The 15,469-nt window shown below is 41.5% G+C and overlaps 1 protein-coding gene across 1 annotated transcript; it reads right to left on the reverse strand.

Moving 5' to 3' along the window:
* Positions 1-207: 207 nt before the first annotated feature.
* ARPC4 (actin related protein 2/3 complex subunit 4) lies at positions 208-15,328 on the reverse strand. Its single transcript, XM_030205452.1, has 6 exons — positions 15,236-15,328; positions 10,630-10,748; positions 4,620-4,731; positions 4,077-4,172; positions 1,761-1,931; positions 208-1,503 (listed from the first exon to the last, which is right to left on the reverse strand). The coding sequence occupies exons 1-6, from the start codon at positions 15,236-15,238 to the stop codon at positions 1,498-1,500; spliced, it is 507 nt and encodes a 168-aa protein (XP_030061312.1). The 5' UTR covers positions 15,239-15,328; the 3' UTR covers positions 208-1,497.
* Between the last annotated feature and the right edge of the window lie 141 nt (positions 15,329-15,469).

Consider the following 15,469-nt stretch of genomic DNA (forward strand, 5'->3'; position numbering starts at 1 on the left):
TCCCCCCCCCCCCCCCCAGGTTGGAAAGGTTATACTAACATGTAATTAGGTGAAATCTTCCCATGACAAGAACAGGGCTACAAGAACTTGCCTTGACCGCCTCTTCACTACCCACTTAACTCACCTTATTACATTTTCCCATGTACATTTAAGGCTATTACAAAACTTAAAGGACAAGAAACTAAAATAAGTCACATTGACCACTCAGACAGGACAAAAAAGGCTTTAATAAACAATATGAAAATCTACAGCAAGTGCAAAAAGCAGATAAACGGAAGTTACAGATTCCAGATCCGCTCAGTTCCTTTGATTCAGTGGGTGTTGACTTAGATCACCTGCAGGGCAGATGCAAGAGAATCAGATCTCCAATTCCTATTTGCCCCAGGCAAAGGAAGTGGAATGTAAAGACCAGTATGTGATCAGGAGCCCTGTGTACATAAGGCTCCCTATTTAGGAATGCAATACCCCCACCCCCAGATCAATGGGAGTTTCTCTGGTTAAAAGATGTGCTCCGATTCTGCATTCAGATTCATAACAGAGGCTGTGCAAACATTACATTAACACTGGGAAATGGAAACACCCTTTGGTCTGCTCGGGTATTGTCCATTGTAATTCTTAGGCATCACACCTCTTACACCATACCAGAATCTGCCATGCTGGACTACTCTCGGGGGCTCTCCACTATCTGCCATCTGTTCAGTTCTGGAAGCCACAGACTGTTGCGAGGAGAGGAGAATTTTCTCTAAAAGGATCCCCTCCTGTTTCTAGGTTGATTTCAGTAAGAAAGTTTGATAGCATCTTGCAGGGAAGATTATGGTTGATGGAGGATCTCTGCTGATCTTAGAAGACCAGAGTGACAAATATTCCTGGCTTATCTGAAGTATACAACACTGATGAAGTTCTATGATTCCATGCCAGTGGTAACTGCTTTATAAGGTACCACAGGGTCTTTTTGGAAGGTGTTAGGCATATGAGGCTTCTTTGTAACACAACTTCAAGAGGAAGAGAGGTAGTTTGTGGCTTTTTATTCCCTTTCCCCCTTCCTCCCCACACTTCTGAGCCCTGAGAAAGATTTTAAGGAAAAGAATCAGAGTAAGCTCAGTATTTTTTTTTTATAGATCTAATCTGACCCAACTTCCCCTCCACCCTGAAAAGACCAGCCACAGTCACTAGAAGAGTCCATCTGAAGAGATTACAGCAAAGAATTAGCTATTAGACCCAAAAAAAAAAAAGCACAGGATTCATACAAGCACAAAATTTTAGTTAAAAAAAAAAAAAAAAACAGAAAAATAAAACTGTCCCATCCCTTGGGGATTCTGAAACATTAGAGAATAGCATACACATTTTGCCTGGAATTCTCTCCCAGATCTGACCATCTTTCCTCATTTCTTGATTTTCTGTCAAGCTCCCACACTGGTCCTCCCCAGCGCTGGTGGGGCAGTGGTGCAGAGATCCAGGAAAGCACATAAGTAACATTTTCAAGTTCATCTGGTTGTTTTAGAACTGTGAGGGAAAGTTAAAAAACAAACAAACAAGAACATTACAAATGTGGAGAGATCAACTGGTCCACCACTACCATAGCATTTCCATCATCATCATACCAACAGCTCAGAGGAATGAAATTTGACTAGACATTGTTAAAAGACATAAGCATTACATACTTAACAGGACAGAACACAATATGCTTCATGACCAAGTCTAAGTTGCTTTTAAAAATCATTTCCTCTGTGAGAAAGCTAAAAGTGCTGAGATCAACTCACGTTCTTGAGGAACTCCTCAGCCACAATACGAGCCCTGGCATTCACAGACAGCTTCATCTCACTAATTTCTTTATCAATTTCCTCCATAAAATGGATCACAAAATCCACCAATTTATGTTTGTACATCTGTTCTGTATGGAAGTTTGTGATCAGAAAGCTGATATCATAACCCTGGGAAGAGAGCAGAGTCTTAAAACCAAAATACATACAATTAATCTAAGCAAACACACAAAGACCACCACCATCTTCCTTCTCCAATCTCTACTCTAATTAGGGCTTCACCATAAATACACTGCTCCCTCCCCCTCCAAATCTTGCCTTGTATCTTTCACTCATTTTTTTTATAAAAAAAGTTCTCTGTTACACCAGAATGTAAAACCAGACATTAATTCTTTTCAATTTTTTAAATTTGCAGTGCTCAGTCATGCTGATGTGCATAAAACCATAATGATATGGAGTAAGACCTCAGCTTCCAAACATCACAGCACAAGTCCTTCCTTCCTTTTCTTATTTGTCAAATCTAACTAATCTTGCGCTGCCTCAGTAGACTGTCACATATCAATTAACAGGTCACAACTGATATCTGAGGTAAAGAGTTCTTCACTTATCTTTGATGAGTAGATGCCTGAGTCAGGTTTGCTCCATATCTCCCAATATTCAGTGTTCTGCGTTTTAAAATCTTCTTTTTCCCGACGTGGAAGCCACGTTTCACTTTTAACGCTTTTTCAAGGGAATGTATTTCCAACCTAATAAATAAACTACAAACATACTTCCATCAGCATTTAACATTTTGTTTTACGTTATCAATACTATCGTTAACACTTTATTTAACCAACTTCATTTCTCAGCTTACCGGGACAGTCTTCGCTCTTCCCCACTACTGTGAACCAGTGACCTCAATGTCTCCCTTATTTATACGTCACTACTAACTACTAAATACTTCTGTATAATTGCATTGACTTAAACCACTCCCATATTTAAAGGGTCAGCCATTATATTTCTTTGTTTAAACCCCTAGGTTGTACTGTGTCCCAGGTGTAAATAAATCGCTGTTCTTGACGTATTAAAGCAGCCGAAACATTTCACTGGTTCACAGTAGCGGGGAGGAGCGAAGATAGTAGACTCTCCCGGTAAGCTGAGAAATGAAGTTGGTTAAATAAAGTGTTAAAGATAGTACTGATAACGTAAAAAAAATGTTAAATGCTGATGGAAGTATGTTTGTAGTTTATTTATTAGGTTGGAAATACATTCCCTTGAAAAAGCGTTAAAAGTGAAACGTGACTTCCACGTTGGGAAAAAGAAGATTTTAAAACAAAGAACACTGAATATTGGGAGATATGCAGCAAACTTGACTCAGGCATCTACTCATCAAAGATAACTGAAGAACTCTTTATCTCAGATATCAGTTGTGACCTGTTAATTGATATATGACAGTCTACTGAGGCACTGCAAGATTAGTTAGATTTGACAAATAAGGAAAGGAAGGACTTGTGCTGTGATGTTTGGAAGCTGAGGTCTTACTCCATATCATTATGGTTTTATGCACGACTGAGCACTGCAAATTTAAAAAATTAAAAAACTGAAAAGAATTAATGTCTGGTTTTACACTCTGCTGTAACAGAGAACTTTTGTTAATAGCAGACACCAGGTTAGATTCAACATTGATCCCTAATTGAGAAATTGAACTCATTTTTTTTATGCCAATGACTCCTAAGTGACACAAACATACATATTTAAATCCATCAGAAAAATATATCCAGCAATAGGATCTAGGGCATAAAAACACCACCACACACCGTTTTGTACACCCCCCCCCAACCTAATTAGTTGGAAAATAAACATCCATAAATTTAAAATCACCTAGGAGTGCAAACCCTAATCATAAAGCCCTTTGTTGTGATCAACATCCTAAGATGTAACTCTTCTCTGGATCAAGCTCACACTATATGTTCTGCAGAGCCCCCTACTGGACAAACAGGTACATGAATCAGAATAAAGTCTACTCCCATGCATGGTGGATATCTGTGTCGGTCTGGAACAGCAAAAACGACAAATATGCTGGTGGCACCTTACAGATTAACCAGTTTAATACCGAGCCGTAATTCTGGAAGGCAAGCGTCCACGTCGTCAGACGTGGGTTTAGAGGATCTCTCAGTACCTGCTAAATGAGTGAAAGCAGTGTCTGAGATTAAAGTTTTTCTTTCAGGATTAAGTTATGCCCATAACCCAGGACAACCTGGCTACCTCTTATGATTAACCTCTATGCCCTTGCAATTTTCTCTCCCCTACCTTGTCTCTGTATCCTAATGGACTCACCTCCACCGGTTTCCTGCGCAAGATGAAGAAATTCTCTGCTCGCATCATCATAAAGCGCATGAATTTATGGCACAGAATTTTCTCAATCTCATCAGCCTGGGGGGTGGGGGTGAAACAGAAGGGGAGAGAAATGTGATCCAAACAGTAAGAAAACAAGTGTTCTCATCTCATTGAGAGGCATCTGCAGTTTGCTCCACAATCTCTATGCATTACCATCTGCTACGAACCCTACAATATGCACTTATCCCGTACATGAGAAACTGTACTGATATTCCTTTCATCCATATAGGCAAGATCACGACTAATCTAACCCACTATTAATCAAAAAGAAATGCTCAGCTAGCCTCTAAACTCAAGCATCACTGCCCACCTACAAAACATAGGTTAATTCACAGCATATTCTCCAAAACTACCATTCAACTTACTTCTGTGCATGCTCACCTTAGATCATGCATGCCCCTGGCCGGCCTATGCTGTCCTGCTCTGTCCCTTGGATCCCAAACCTGGTCTGACCTTGTATAAGAATAGTTCCTTCACCCTTACCTGTTTCACTGCAATGCTGACTCGCACAGAATTGATGGAGCCCTCAATCAGGACTTTCTCTTTCTCATTCCTGCTAATTACCACTGGCTGTAGTAACAGCTCCTTGCTACTCCTGCAAAACAAAATACAATTCATGCTAGTGAACCAGCCTTATATACTACTTTGACAACTACCAAAAACATCTGCTTTATACTGTGTTTTCAAAGCGTGTGTGTCGGGGGAATTTATAAACTTACTTTTTCCCGTTTATCTCAGGGTTGATCGCTCTAAAACACTTTGCAGTATTTTCATGAGGTATAAAGTAAAATCAAAGACAAAGTGTGTGCCAGTGTTTAAACTTGTATAATATGGAGAGGGTCCAAAGTACAGCAAAAAGCACCAAGAGCCTTCAGAGATGGGACACAGTTCTTTATTGGTAACAATCAACGTTCCAATATGGACCCGGCACGGGCCGTGTTTCGTCGCACAGCGCCTGCGTCAGGGGTCAATTATGTTCTAATATGAAAAGAATGCTATATGCAGTAACCAAACTTCTTCCTTATGAAAAAGAAGTACATAAGTGTTGCCACACTGGGACAGACCAAAGATCCATCAAGCCCAGCATCCTGTTTCCAAAAGTGGCCAATCCAGGTCACAAATACCTGGCAAGAACCTCAAAAAGTACAGAACATTCTATACTGCTTATCCCAGAAATAGTGGATTCTCCCCAAGTCCATTTAACAATGGTCTATGGACTTTTCCTTTAGGAAGCTGTCCAAACCTTTTTTAAACTCCGCTAAGCTAACCGCCTTTACCACACTCTCTGGTAACGAATTCCAGAGTTTAATTACACATTGAGTGAAGAAAAACTTTCTCCGATTCGTTTTAAATTTACTACTTTGTAGCTTCATTGCATGCCCCCTAGTCCTAGTATTTTTGGAAAGCGTAAACAGAAGCTTCACATCTACTCGTTCAACTCCACTCATTATTTTATAGACCTCTTATCATATCTCCCCTCAGCCGCATTTTCTCCAAGCTGAAGAGCCCTAGCCGCTTTAGCCTTTCCTCATAGGGAAGTCATCCCATCCCCTTTATCATTTTCTTTGCCCTTCTCTGCAGCTTTTTTAATTCCACTATATATTTTTTGAGATGCGGCGACCAGAATCGAACACAATATTTGAGGTGTGGTCGCACCATGGAGCGATACAAAGGCATTATAACATCCTCATATTTGTTTTCCATTCCTTTCCTAATAATACCTAACATTCTATTTGCTTTCTTAGCCGCCGCCGCAGCACACTGAGCAGAAGGTTTCAACGTATCATCAACGATGACACCTAGATTCCTTTCTTGGTTGGTGACTCCTAACGTGGAACCTTGCATGACGTAGCTATAATTCGGGTTCCTCTTTCCCACATGCATCACTTTGCACTTGCTCACATTAAACGTCATCTGCCATTTAGATGCCCAGTATCCCAGTCTCGTAAGGTCCTCTTGTATAGAAAGATAATCTGTTTTCTAGAGTAGTTACTCGTGCGTGAGGATCATCAAGTCCCTCTGTTCCTTGATATCCTTGATCCTGATGCACTGAGTAACTACTCTAGAAAACAGACGGATTCTCTTTCTTTTTCATAAGGAAGAAGTTTGGTTGCTGCATATAGCATTCTTTTCATATTAGAACATAACTGACCCCTGACGCAGGCACTGTGTGCCGAAACATGGCCCATGTCGGGTCCATATTGGAATGTTGATTGTTACCAATAAAGAACTATGTCTTGTCTCTGAAGGTTCTTGGTGCTTTTTGCTGTATTTTGGCCAGTGTTTAAACCTGAACATTATTATTATAATATATAGTTTGTAAAAGATTACTTATTTTCTGCTTAATGTCTCTGAATAAAAAATTAATACAAATACAGACATCTTCAGTTTTCCCCATTACACAACAATCACACCAGGAATTCTTAACATCGACAATTAAATACAAATAACAGTCAAGAAGATGTTCTCCAAAGAGTGACAGGGAAATTGACTGAATTGATATATTTATGGCTGGTGCTTCCTGGTGGCATATACCACACAGGCACAGATTTGTACATATCTTCAAATAACAGAAAGGGAGGAGACATAGGGGCTCATTTTCAAAGCCCTTAAGACTTACAAAGTTCTACAGGTTACTATAGAGTTTTGTAAGTCTAAGTGCTTTGAAAATACACCTCAATCTCCAACATTTTCGTATGCTTGGGTGCTTTTTATACAAGTTGTTCTGAATTTCACTGTTAAAAACCAAACAACTATATTCCCCCATTCAAATTATGAATACTTTCTATTTTACCATTTAATCAGTATACATTTAATAAACACACCAAGGGGATCATTTACTAACATGTGCTGCACAGGGCCCATAGGAATAAATTTGGGCCCTGTGGCAAACAGCATACTCTAATCTGTTAGCAAAATGATTCCCCCCATGTGGCATTCATTTAAAGAAGCATCTATCAGTGTACCATGGATAAAGTCATCACTGTTGGCTGATCAAGCTCTTAAAAATGCAAGGGCTACTTCTTATATACAAAATCTGGCCACTAGCTGTCATCATTAACCATTAACTTTCCCTTTGCTTCATGTACAATTTCTCATTCATAATAGATTTTCTAAATGTTAAACATCCATAGCTATCCCTGTATGTTTATGATACTGTATTGTAAAATTGGATTCTTACAACAAATTACTTTCTTATGCATTATTCTTGTTATGTATCCTATACTGTTTATTGTAAGCCACATTGAACTCAAACTTGTTTGGGATAATGTGGGATATAAATGCCATAAATTAATTAATTAACCAAGGGCTATGACTCCAGTTCTGCAGAGACTGATTACTGCATTCAGGGCATCCATAGCAGTTCTAGGGAGCAGAAAGCCCAACACTGGGCCAGAACGCTCATCTCCCCTTAGGGGCTAATCTCTTATTTGCACACTCCCTCTCTCCCATCACCCCCCCCCCTCCATTTTTGCTTCTCCTACCATCTCTGCATTCTCCTGCTTCGTTCCCTCTTCCACCGCCCCATCCCCAATCAAGTCCGACCGCTCCCTCATGCCACAGTGGCTATGCAGGCTTATGCAACAGTTAGTGCCTTACCCCCAAATATTGACCTTCCCTGCATCTGCACCCCTCTGCTCTTGATCTTTCTTGCTGGTTCAGTCATCGATTTTTCCCTCTGGCCTTAACGTGACCATTGACCTCAATACTGCTCACCTTCAGGGCCAGCCCAACCATTAAGACTAGGTAGCTGCCTAGGCCAGCAGCTTCGGGGAGTGGGGGCAGCAAAAAGCAACTGCAGTGAAAGCAAAACCAAAGGTGTCGACAGCCACACAAGCTCACTATCAGAATAGACTTTAACCTACATTTTGATAGGATATTTGTGTCATGACCATGATTGTTGAGCTTAAAGTGGAGGAGTGGCCTAGTGGTTAGGGTGGTGGACTTTGGTCCTAGGGAACTGAGGAACTGAGTTCAATTCCCACTTCAGGCACAGGCAGCTCCTTGTGACTCTGGGCAAGTCACTTAACCCTTCATTGCCCCATGTAAGCCGCATTGAGCCTGCCATGAAAGCGCGGGGTACAAATGTAACAAAACAAAACATCTTGGGTGTAAGACTGAAAGTTTACCTAGGGCGCTCATCACCCCTGCAAATTAGGGGTTATTGAGGATGGGCAGACTGGATGGGCCATTTGGCCCTTATCTGCTGTCATGCTTCTATGTTTTAAAATGTTGGGTCACAGTGGGAGGGGGGAAGGGAAGAGGGGGAGAGTTTTAGTACATGGGGTATAGTGGTAACTTAGATCTGTAATGTAATTTAAAAGAAGTTTTTGATGGATATGCAGTGTTTTCCATATAAGGTAATGTTATACAAATATGGCCTAGACGGAAGAAAGGCGGCTATAAGAAACAAAGCCGCCGGCATGGTACCTTAATTGGAATTTCCAAGAATGTGCAACACAGAGGGTGCCACGGTCCCGTGATTCTGTATCTTTTGCTATTAAGTTTGTTTTATAAAGAGATTGCTCATGTTCTTTGATATGTTTGGCTTTACTACATAGAGCTGATGGAACAATGTTGGGAGTAGGGGAGGTATGGGTAGGGATGGGTTAGGAAATACAATGTTACGAAAAGATGAGGTTATCATTATTATGCTTTATCTGTTTAGAAATAGTGATTTGAAACTATGTTGTAACTGGAATGTGTTGATGAGCTGTTTGGCGATACCTTTAATAATAAAAACGTTGAAACATAATGCATGCTCGATACCGAGACACAAATCTAAAGAAAGAAGTTTTAGGCAGCAGGAGATTAAGAAATAATTGCAGTTTAATCAGCAAGATATTTACAGTTGGAAAGTTCTTAAAGGAAATGTGTTTAAAATGCTGAACATAACAGAGGGGTGGGGTTAAATTGTTAAAAGTTTGATGACGAAATGCATCATTTGGTCCTTATTGTACATCTTTTCATATTTGAACCTCTGTGTATGCATATCGTGGCTGTTTTTTCTTTTGTCATCAATAAAAATGTTGAAATATAAAATGTTGTGTCATTCCCTATGCCTGAGGAAAGTAGCTGTGCCTCTAATTTGGAGGAACTTTTACTGTGCATTAATAGCACAACTGCTTCTGGGAAATGCAGTTAACTGTTCCATATTATCATATTAATTACAAGTAACATTCCTGAGAACATCAGGTAGGTGTTAAATGAAGGTACTAATGTGGCACACTGAGCTTTGCCCTGTTAATGCATGTGAACAGCTAATGCATCTTAGTAAATAGGTCTCATAGCAAAATAGGATTCTGAGCTATTTTCAGGCCCAAATATTTAATCAATTTTTTTTCGCCATTTTAAAGGAAAACTGGTCCAAGACAGATTGTTATTAGCCTCAAGCGCCTCTGATTTTTCTCAATTCTGAAAACAGTCTGTATGAAAAAATGATCTTAAGCACCACTGGACTAGCTATCCTCACATCTATCAGTACAAGCCAACTGGAGAGATTTAATCAACTTTTCCCCACTTCTTAACACTTTGTATTGATGTCTGCCTATGCCCATTTCAGCTGAAAGCATCAAACCCAATACAAAAGGCCTGCAACCTTATTTATAACAGCTACTATAAAATTTATGACCATTGATTATGGACAAAACGTACTTGCTGTTGGGAGACCAGAAAGGCTGGTATAGATTCCAATCTGCTGGCTATAAATTTAGCAAAACTGTGTCTCAACTTAGCAAGGAAATGGGTTTATATGGAAACCTAGAAAACAATAGCATTTACAGCCTACCCAGTTTGCCTGTCCAAACCAACAGCCTAGTCTCCATATCGCTTTTTTTCTCCCTCCTTGTGCCATGCTCTTTTGAATTCTAATCCTGTCTTTGTCTCCACCTCCTCCATAGGAACACTGTTCCACATTATTTCTTACATTACTCCTCAGTCTGCCCCCTTTCACCTTTATCCAATGATCCTTGTTTCAGAGCTTCCTTGTAATTGAAAAAAAAGGTCCCTATATGAATCGGGGATAGCTGGTTACCTCACCAACTTAGAAGCTACCTAGATATTAGCATTTCTTAAGAATGTCAGACCTTTTAGGATTCTTCTATAGCCTCAAGGAAAGAAACCCAGATTTAACCAAATTAGCACAGTGTGCCTCATCTTATCAAGACCCTAAAACAGATCAGTGGCTCACCATCATCTTACCTGTTTTGGAAACCACTAGTGGACCTACATGGATACAGAATGTATGTCATTGGCCATAACACATGCTCTCATGTAAACCGCTTACACATTGCAATGCATGAAATAAAGCTGAAACCTGAAATGTGATAAAGGTGCATACTGGGCTGTGCCTTATTGCTTGGAAAGTTCAGAGTTCGTTGGAGCTTTCGACTCCCTTAAGAGCAACATTCTAGAGTACTGACAGGCCCTTGCCTCAGTTCCTGTTCACATCCATTATTCCTTGCTTAGACTGCTCACGATGTTCTCCTCTTACCTGACTTCCACCTCGGGCTTATTGTGCCGTTCTACCACCTGGGAGGAGAAGTTCTCCAGACATACTGCTGCCTGGAGAGTGGCTCGGACTGCATTAAGGTAAGGGCGGAGTGTAGCAGACTGAAGGGAAGAAAAATCAAAATATTTGATCAGTGTGACACACCGTTTTTTTTTTTTTTTACACAGTTCTTTCTACTAGAAGTCTGTTTTAGGTTGGCTTCAAATTCAGTTAATGGCAAAAGTTTAGAAAGTGAAGCAGATTCTAAAAACTCAAGTGACATAGATCTCGATTCTAACCTTCTAAAGCCCATAATGAAAGGATAGGCCCAGTTCAGACTGTGTGGCCTCTAACTCAGTTAAGATGAAGTTAATTAAGGCAAAATTATTTCTCGCATTTCTACACATATATGGGTCAAGTTTGATTTGATGCAACTTCATTCTGTGCCTGGAGAACAATTCAAGAGAATTCTACCTATTCCTGATCTAGCAGAAAGCTCAAACTCCTCCAATTGCACTAAGCATAGCAAATAAGGCCTCCAAGAACAAAAAGAGATTATGTTTGTGCAGCAGAAATCAATTAATTTCCATATACAATAACTTCAATACTCTGCAGCTCCATCAGGAAGTTGTCTCCCTCAAATGTCTACTCTATTCATGTCAGATTGCACAGCTATAGAATACAATATTTTATTTCAGTTAAAAAAAAAAAAAAAAAGAGCATTACAGGCTTGGCAGGAACTTAGACTCGGCCTCCGTGCCTTTAAATAGACCAGATCTTTCAAGACACACAATGCTAAAGAGTGATGTACAGAACAGCAGGACTTTTCTCCTGTAAGCCACATTTGATACCTGGATGTTTGTAGGATATAAATCCAATGAAAATGAAATAACATTTGCCACAGGTAACCACAGAACGGAAGTGTAATATTAATCTAGTTTTCAGGTATCCCTCCATTTGCTGTTTTGCATCTTTATCTTCCAGAAGGGGTCTGGCAAGGCCCAAGACCCTTTCCTTCTAGCTAGCAGAACAAAGGCCTGGCTCCTCCTTAACAGCAATGGTCAATGAGAATATTTTGCAGACATCTTGAATAATGTAATCAGTTCTTCTATATGCCTAAGTCACTATAAAAGGAATTGTCCTACCATGACAATTTAAATAATAATAATAATGAAGTAGATACACTCATGCATTTCCCCTAACATCCTTTTAACATAAAGCAGTGAGCCATAGTGGGAATCACTAAGAGGAAAGGACACACTAAGCACAATAAAATCTTGCTGCAATATAGTGATCTTCAGTACAAGGCCCAGAAGCCAATGGCGGCCCTCACAGACCTCTAAAGTGGTCCCTGTTGACCCCTCCCCAGACCCCCCCCCAATCCTCTCCTAAAGGCTGAAGCAATGCTCGACTGCTCCTGCCTCAGGTGCCAGATGGCAGCACCTGATCCCTAGTGGTGTGTTAGGGGGTCAGATACCACCACTTTGAAAGATCCTCTTCACTGCTGCTTGGGTTGGCACCTGTATCCAAAATGGCGCTAATGAACCCTAGTGGTAGTCTTGGGAAAGTCCTGGGGGGGGGGGGGGGGTGCATGGAGATTAGTAATTAGTGGTGGGGTGTTTTATGCTGGAGGGGTAGACTGGAAAGGGGAGGGGTTTTATGTTTGGTGTCAAGGCTGACCTCAGGGTGTGGGGTTGGGATTCTATTCGGGGGCAAGGCTTATGTGATGGGAGGAAAGGTTTGGTTTTTTTTTGGGGGGGGGGGGGGGAGTCAGTGAGAAGGCTACTGCACCTACGTGCCAGAGCACTGTGCTACTGGACTACCTGTAGTGCAACTGCTGCAGACCCCAAGTGCTGTCAGAGCTGACCACACCTCCACCTGACCACATCACGCCCGGATCCTGCAGCTACCTTTTTTTTTTTTGACTGCACTGGCTGCCTTTTTAGTGCAGGAGACAGTAGTGCTGGTCTGCGCTACTGTCTACTACATGCTACACCCTGTGTTAGCTGCTCCTATCTGAGGTCCCCTCTTTTATGCATGCAAGGATGGCTGCCTCTGTGTGACAAGCAATAGACATTCTGGGGTGGGGATGTCAGGTTCCTGTTTTTTGTTGTTGTGAGGCCTAGAATATTTTAAATAACAAGGAATGCATCCAACCTAACCCATTAGAATGGGTGGCACATTGAGGGAGAGGAGAGGTTTGCTAATGGTTAGACTGCTAAGTTTCCCTCTCCTTCCAATATCTCAGATATTTATGTTCATGCACAACACACTAACCATTATCACAGATTCACACCCCTTCCAAGGCCAAGACTACTGCCTTCATAGGAAACCAAACAGGCTCCCTTGCACCAAAGTTTCATAGGAATATGCCTGTTCCAGCATTAGTCTTGAGAATCATAAAAACAGTTTAACAATGCACTTTAAATTTACCTCTGTATAACAGGCTGAAATACCATCTATCCTCCGGCAATAAGTTCCAGAGCTTAATTATTCGCAACGAATAGTTAAGCTCTGGAACTCATTTCCAGAGGATGCAATAACAGCAGTTAGCGTATCTGGGTTTAAAAAAGGTTTGGACAAATTCCTGGAAGAAAAGTCCATAATCTTCTATTGAGACAGACATGGGGAACCAGCTGCTTGCCCCGGGATTTATAGTATGGAACGTTGCTGCTAATTGGGTTTCTGCCAGGATACTGGGCTAGATGGACCATTGGTCCGACCCAGTACTTCTGTTCCTACGCAACTACTAAAATGTTTCAGTATTCTCTGCGTAAAATCAAATTATTTTGTTTTAAATTTCTGCACGAAACCTGTTTTTTAATGCTGCTTCTAACTTCGGGGCCCTTTTAATAAGCAGCACTAAAAAGTGGCTTGTGCTATTTTTAGCACATGGGTTTAAAAACAACAACAACAACAAGAGAGAGACCTATTTTAGAAGTTGCCTGAAACTATGTCTCTTCTTCTCTGCCTTGTCCTATCCAGTCCGCCTAGCTTTTCTCATTCACTACAAGGATATATCTCCTAGCTGGCTACCACAGAATCTTGAACATTTTGAGGATACTACTAAAGAACCATGTCAATGTTTGTTTGCTCACAGGTTCTCTACTATTCTAGAGAATGATCAATTAAGATTTTACACTTAATCCTAAACCCTGCTCACATGCTCAGTTAATTATCTACACAGCTACCAAATCTAGTGCGCCTATTATTGCCCATGCTACAACTGGCCAGCATCTAACAGGTCATTTGATAGCCTGCAGCATCACCATGTCACACATCCTTCAGCTACTCTCTATTTTTCCTTTCACCTCTCCCTCTGAGCTGGAGGGAATGAAGGGTGGATTGTTAGTAACAGAGTTGGTTGCAGAATTACAACCACAGAAGAGGACAATACATTAGAATAGTTTAATTGAGATCTGTAGAATTGCACCAGCAGTGAAATAGGTCTATTTCTGTCTCTCCTCCCCCCCTCACTTCTTCACTACATGATCCATTATACTAATCCCATGCTTTCTTAAATTTGGATTTTGGAAAATGCATTGCTTATTTCTAGGATAATCATAAAATCTGTTCTACTGCTCTGAGATCTTTGCCAGGTGCTTGTGATTTTGACTGGCCACTGTTGGAAAACAGGATACTGGGCTTGATGGACTTCAGTCTGTCCCAGTATGGCAAGACTCATGTTCTAGGAGAAAGCCATTCTATACATAAACCCATTCATCCACAAATTTATTAGTTATGATTCCTGAATTTATGGAACTGGAGTCTAATAGTGTAGTCTTGTTCTTGAGCGCCTCTTCTTCTGAAAAAGAAAAATAAGTTCTCTTCCTTTTTCCCCCCAACTTCCTCTATCATTTTCTAAAGAAAACCTAGTCTGCATATAACGGTATTTGTTATATACTATTTCCCACTGAACTGGGAACGTTGGTGTTGGCCACAAACAAGTTAATATCTATCTGATGCTCACTGTATCTAAGAGAGGGGGGGGGGCGTCGCTGATAAAATATCAGTGCTTCATTTTAATATCTATCTGGTGCTCACTGTATCTAGGGGAGAGGGGGGGACGTATACGTAGAACATAACATCATTGCTTCTTTTGTGGACGCTGCCAGGATCAGCTTCTTGGGAGGGAGGGAGGTGGCCATAGGAAGCAACTCCCCCCAATACTGAGGAAGCTCCTACATTTGAATCCAGAGAATAGTTTGCATTGTACTCGACACCCCCCCCCTCCTCCTCCTCCTCCTCCACCAGAAGTCTAGGCACCTATTAAGGACTGACAGTGGGGGTGGGATACACTTATGATTTTAGGGATTAAAGCGGCCGATACCAGTACAGTCTCCTACAGGCACCAAGCTAGGCTCAACTCATATCACCCTGGCAGTGAGCGTGGGCGGACCAGCTGGGACTCGAAGCTGGAGCTTGAATCAGAAGAAAAGGCCCAACCTTCTCGCTAGACTGACAAGCGGGGCGGGATAAGGAAAAGAAAGAAAAAGCGCCCCAGCCAGCGAACACCTCGACAGCGAGCCAGACCCGGTCACACTGCAGCCCCCCAACCCATTTCACGACCAAGCCACCCCCACCCCACCAGCGCCGCTCACTCACTCACCATCGCTCTTCAAGCAAGCCCCTCAAATAGCGGAAGTGGCGAGGCCGCGCAAGCGCACTTTACCACCGCCTAGTCAGAAAGCCTGTCACAGCCACAAGGCGCTACCATTAACAATAAAGCGAGGGGGGGGAGAGACTCCTACGCGGAAGGACTAAAGACATACATCCGGCAGAGAAATCGAGCGCATAGTATCGTGGCAACATCGATTGATTAGTGCCGATGATACTCCTCCTA

The sequence above is a fragment of the Microcaecilia unicolor genome, chromosome 6 (genome assembly GCF_901765095.1).
Source record: "Microcaecilia unicolor chromosome 6, aMicUni1.1, whole genome shotgun sequence".
Taxonomy (NCBI): Eukaryota; Metazoa; Chordata; class Amphibia; order Gymnophiona; family Siphonopidae; genus Microcaecilia; species Microcaecilia unicolor.

What these genes read in the sequence shown, in the direction of transcription:
- ARPC4 (XM_030205452.1), bottom strand. An exon ending in AAGCCCGAGGTGGAAGTCAG is followed by an intron (nt 4,732 to 10,629) that starts GTAAGAGGAGAA and finishes TTTGTTTTGCAG; the next exon opens with GAGTAGCAAGGAGCTGTTAC. An exon ending in TCAGCATTGCAGTGAAACAG is followed by an intron (nt 4,173 to 4,619) that starts GTAAGGGTGAAG and finishes CCCACCCCCCAG; the next exon opens with GCTGATGAGATTGAGAAAAT.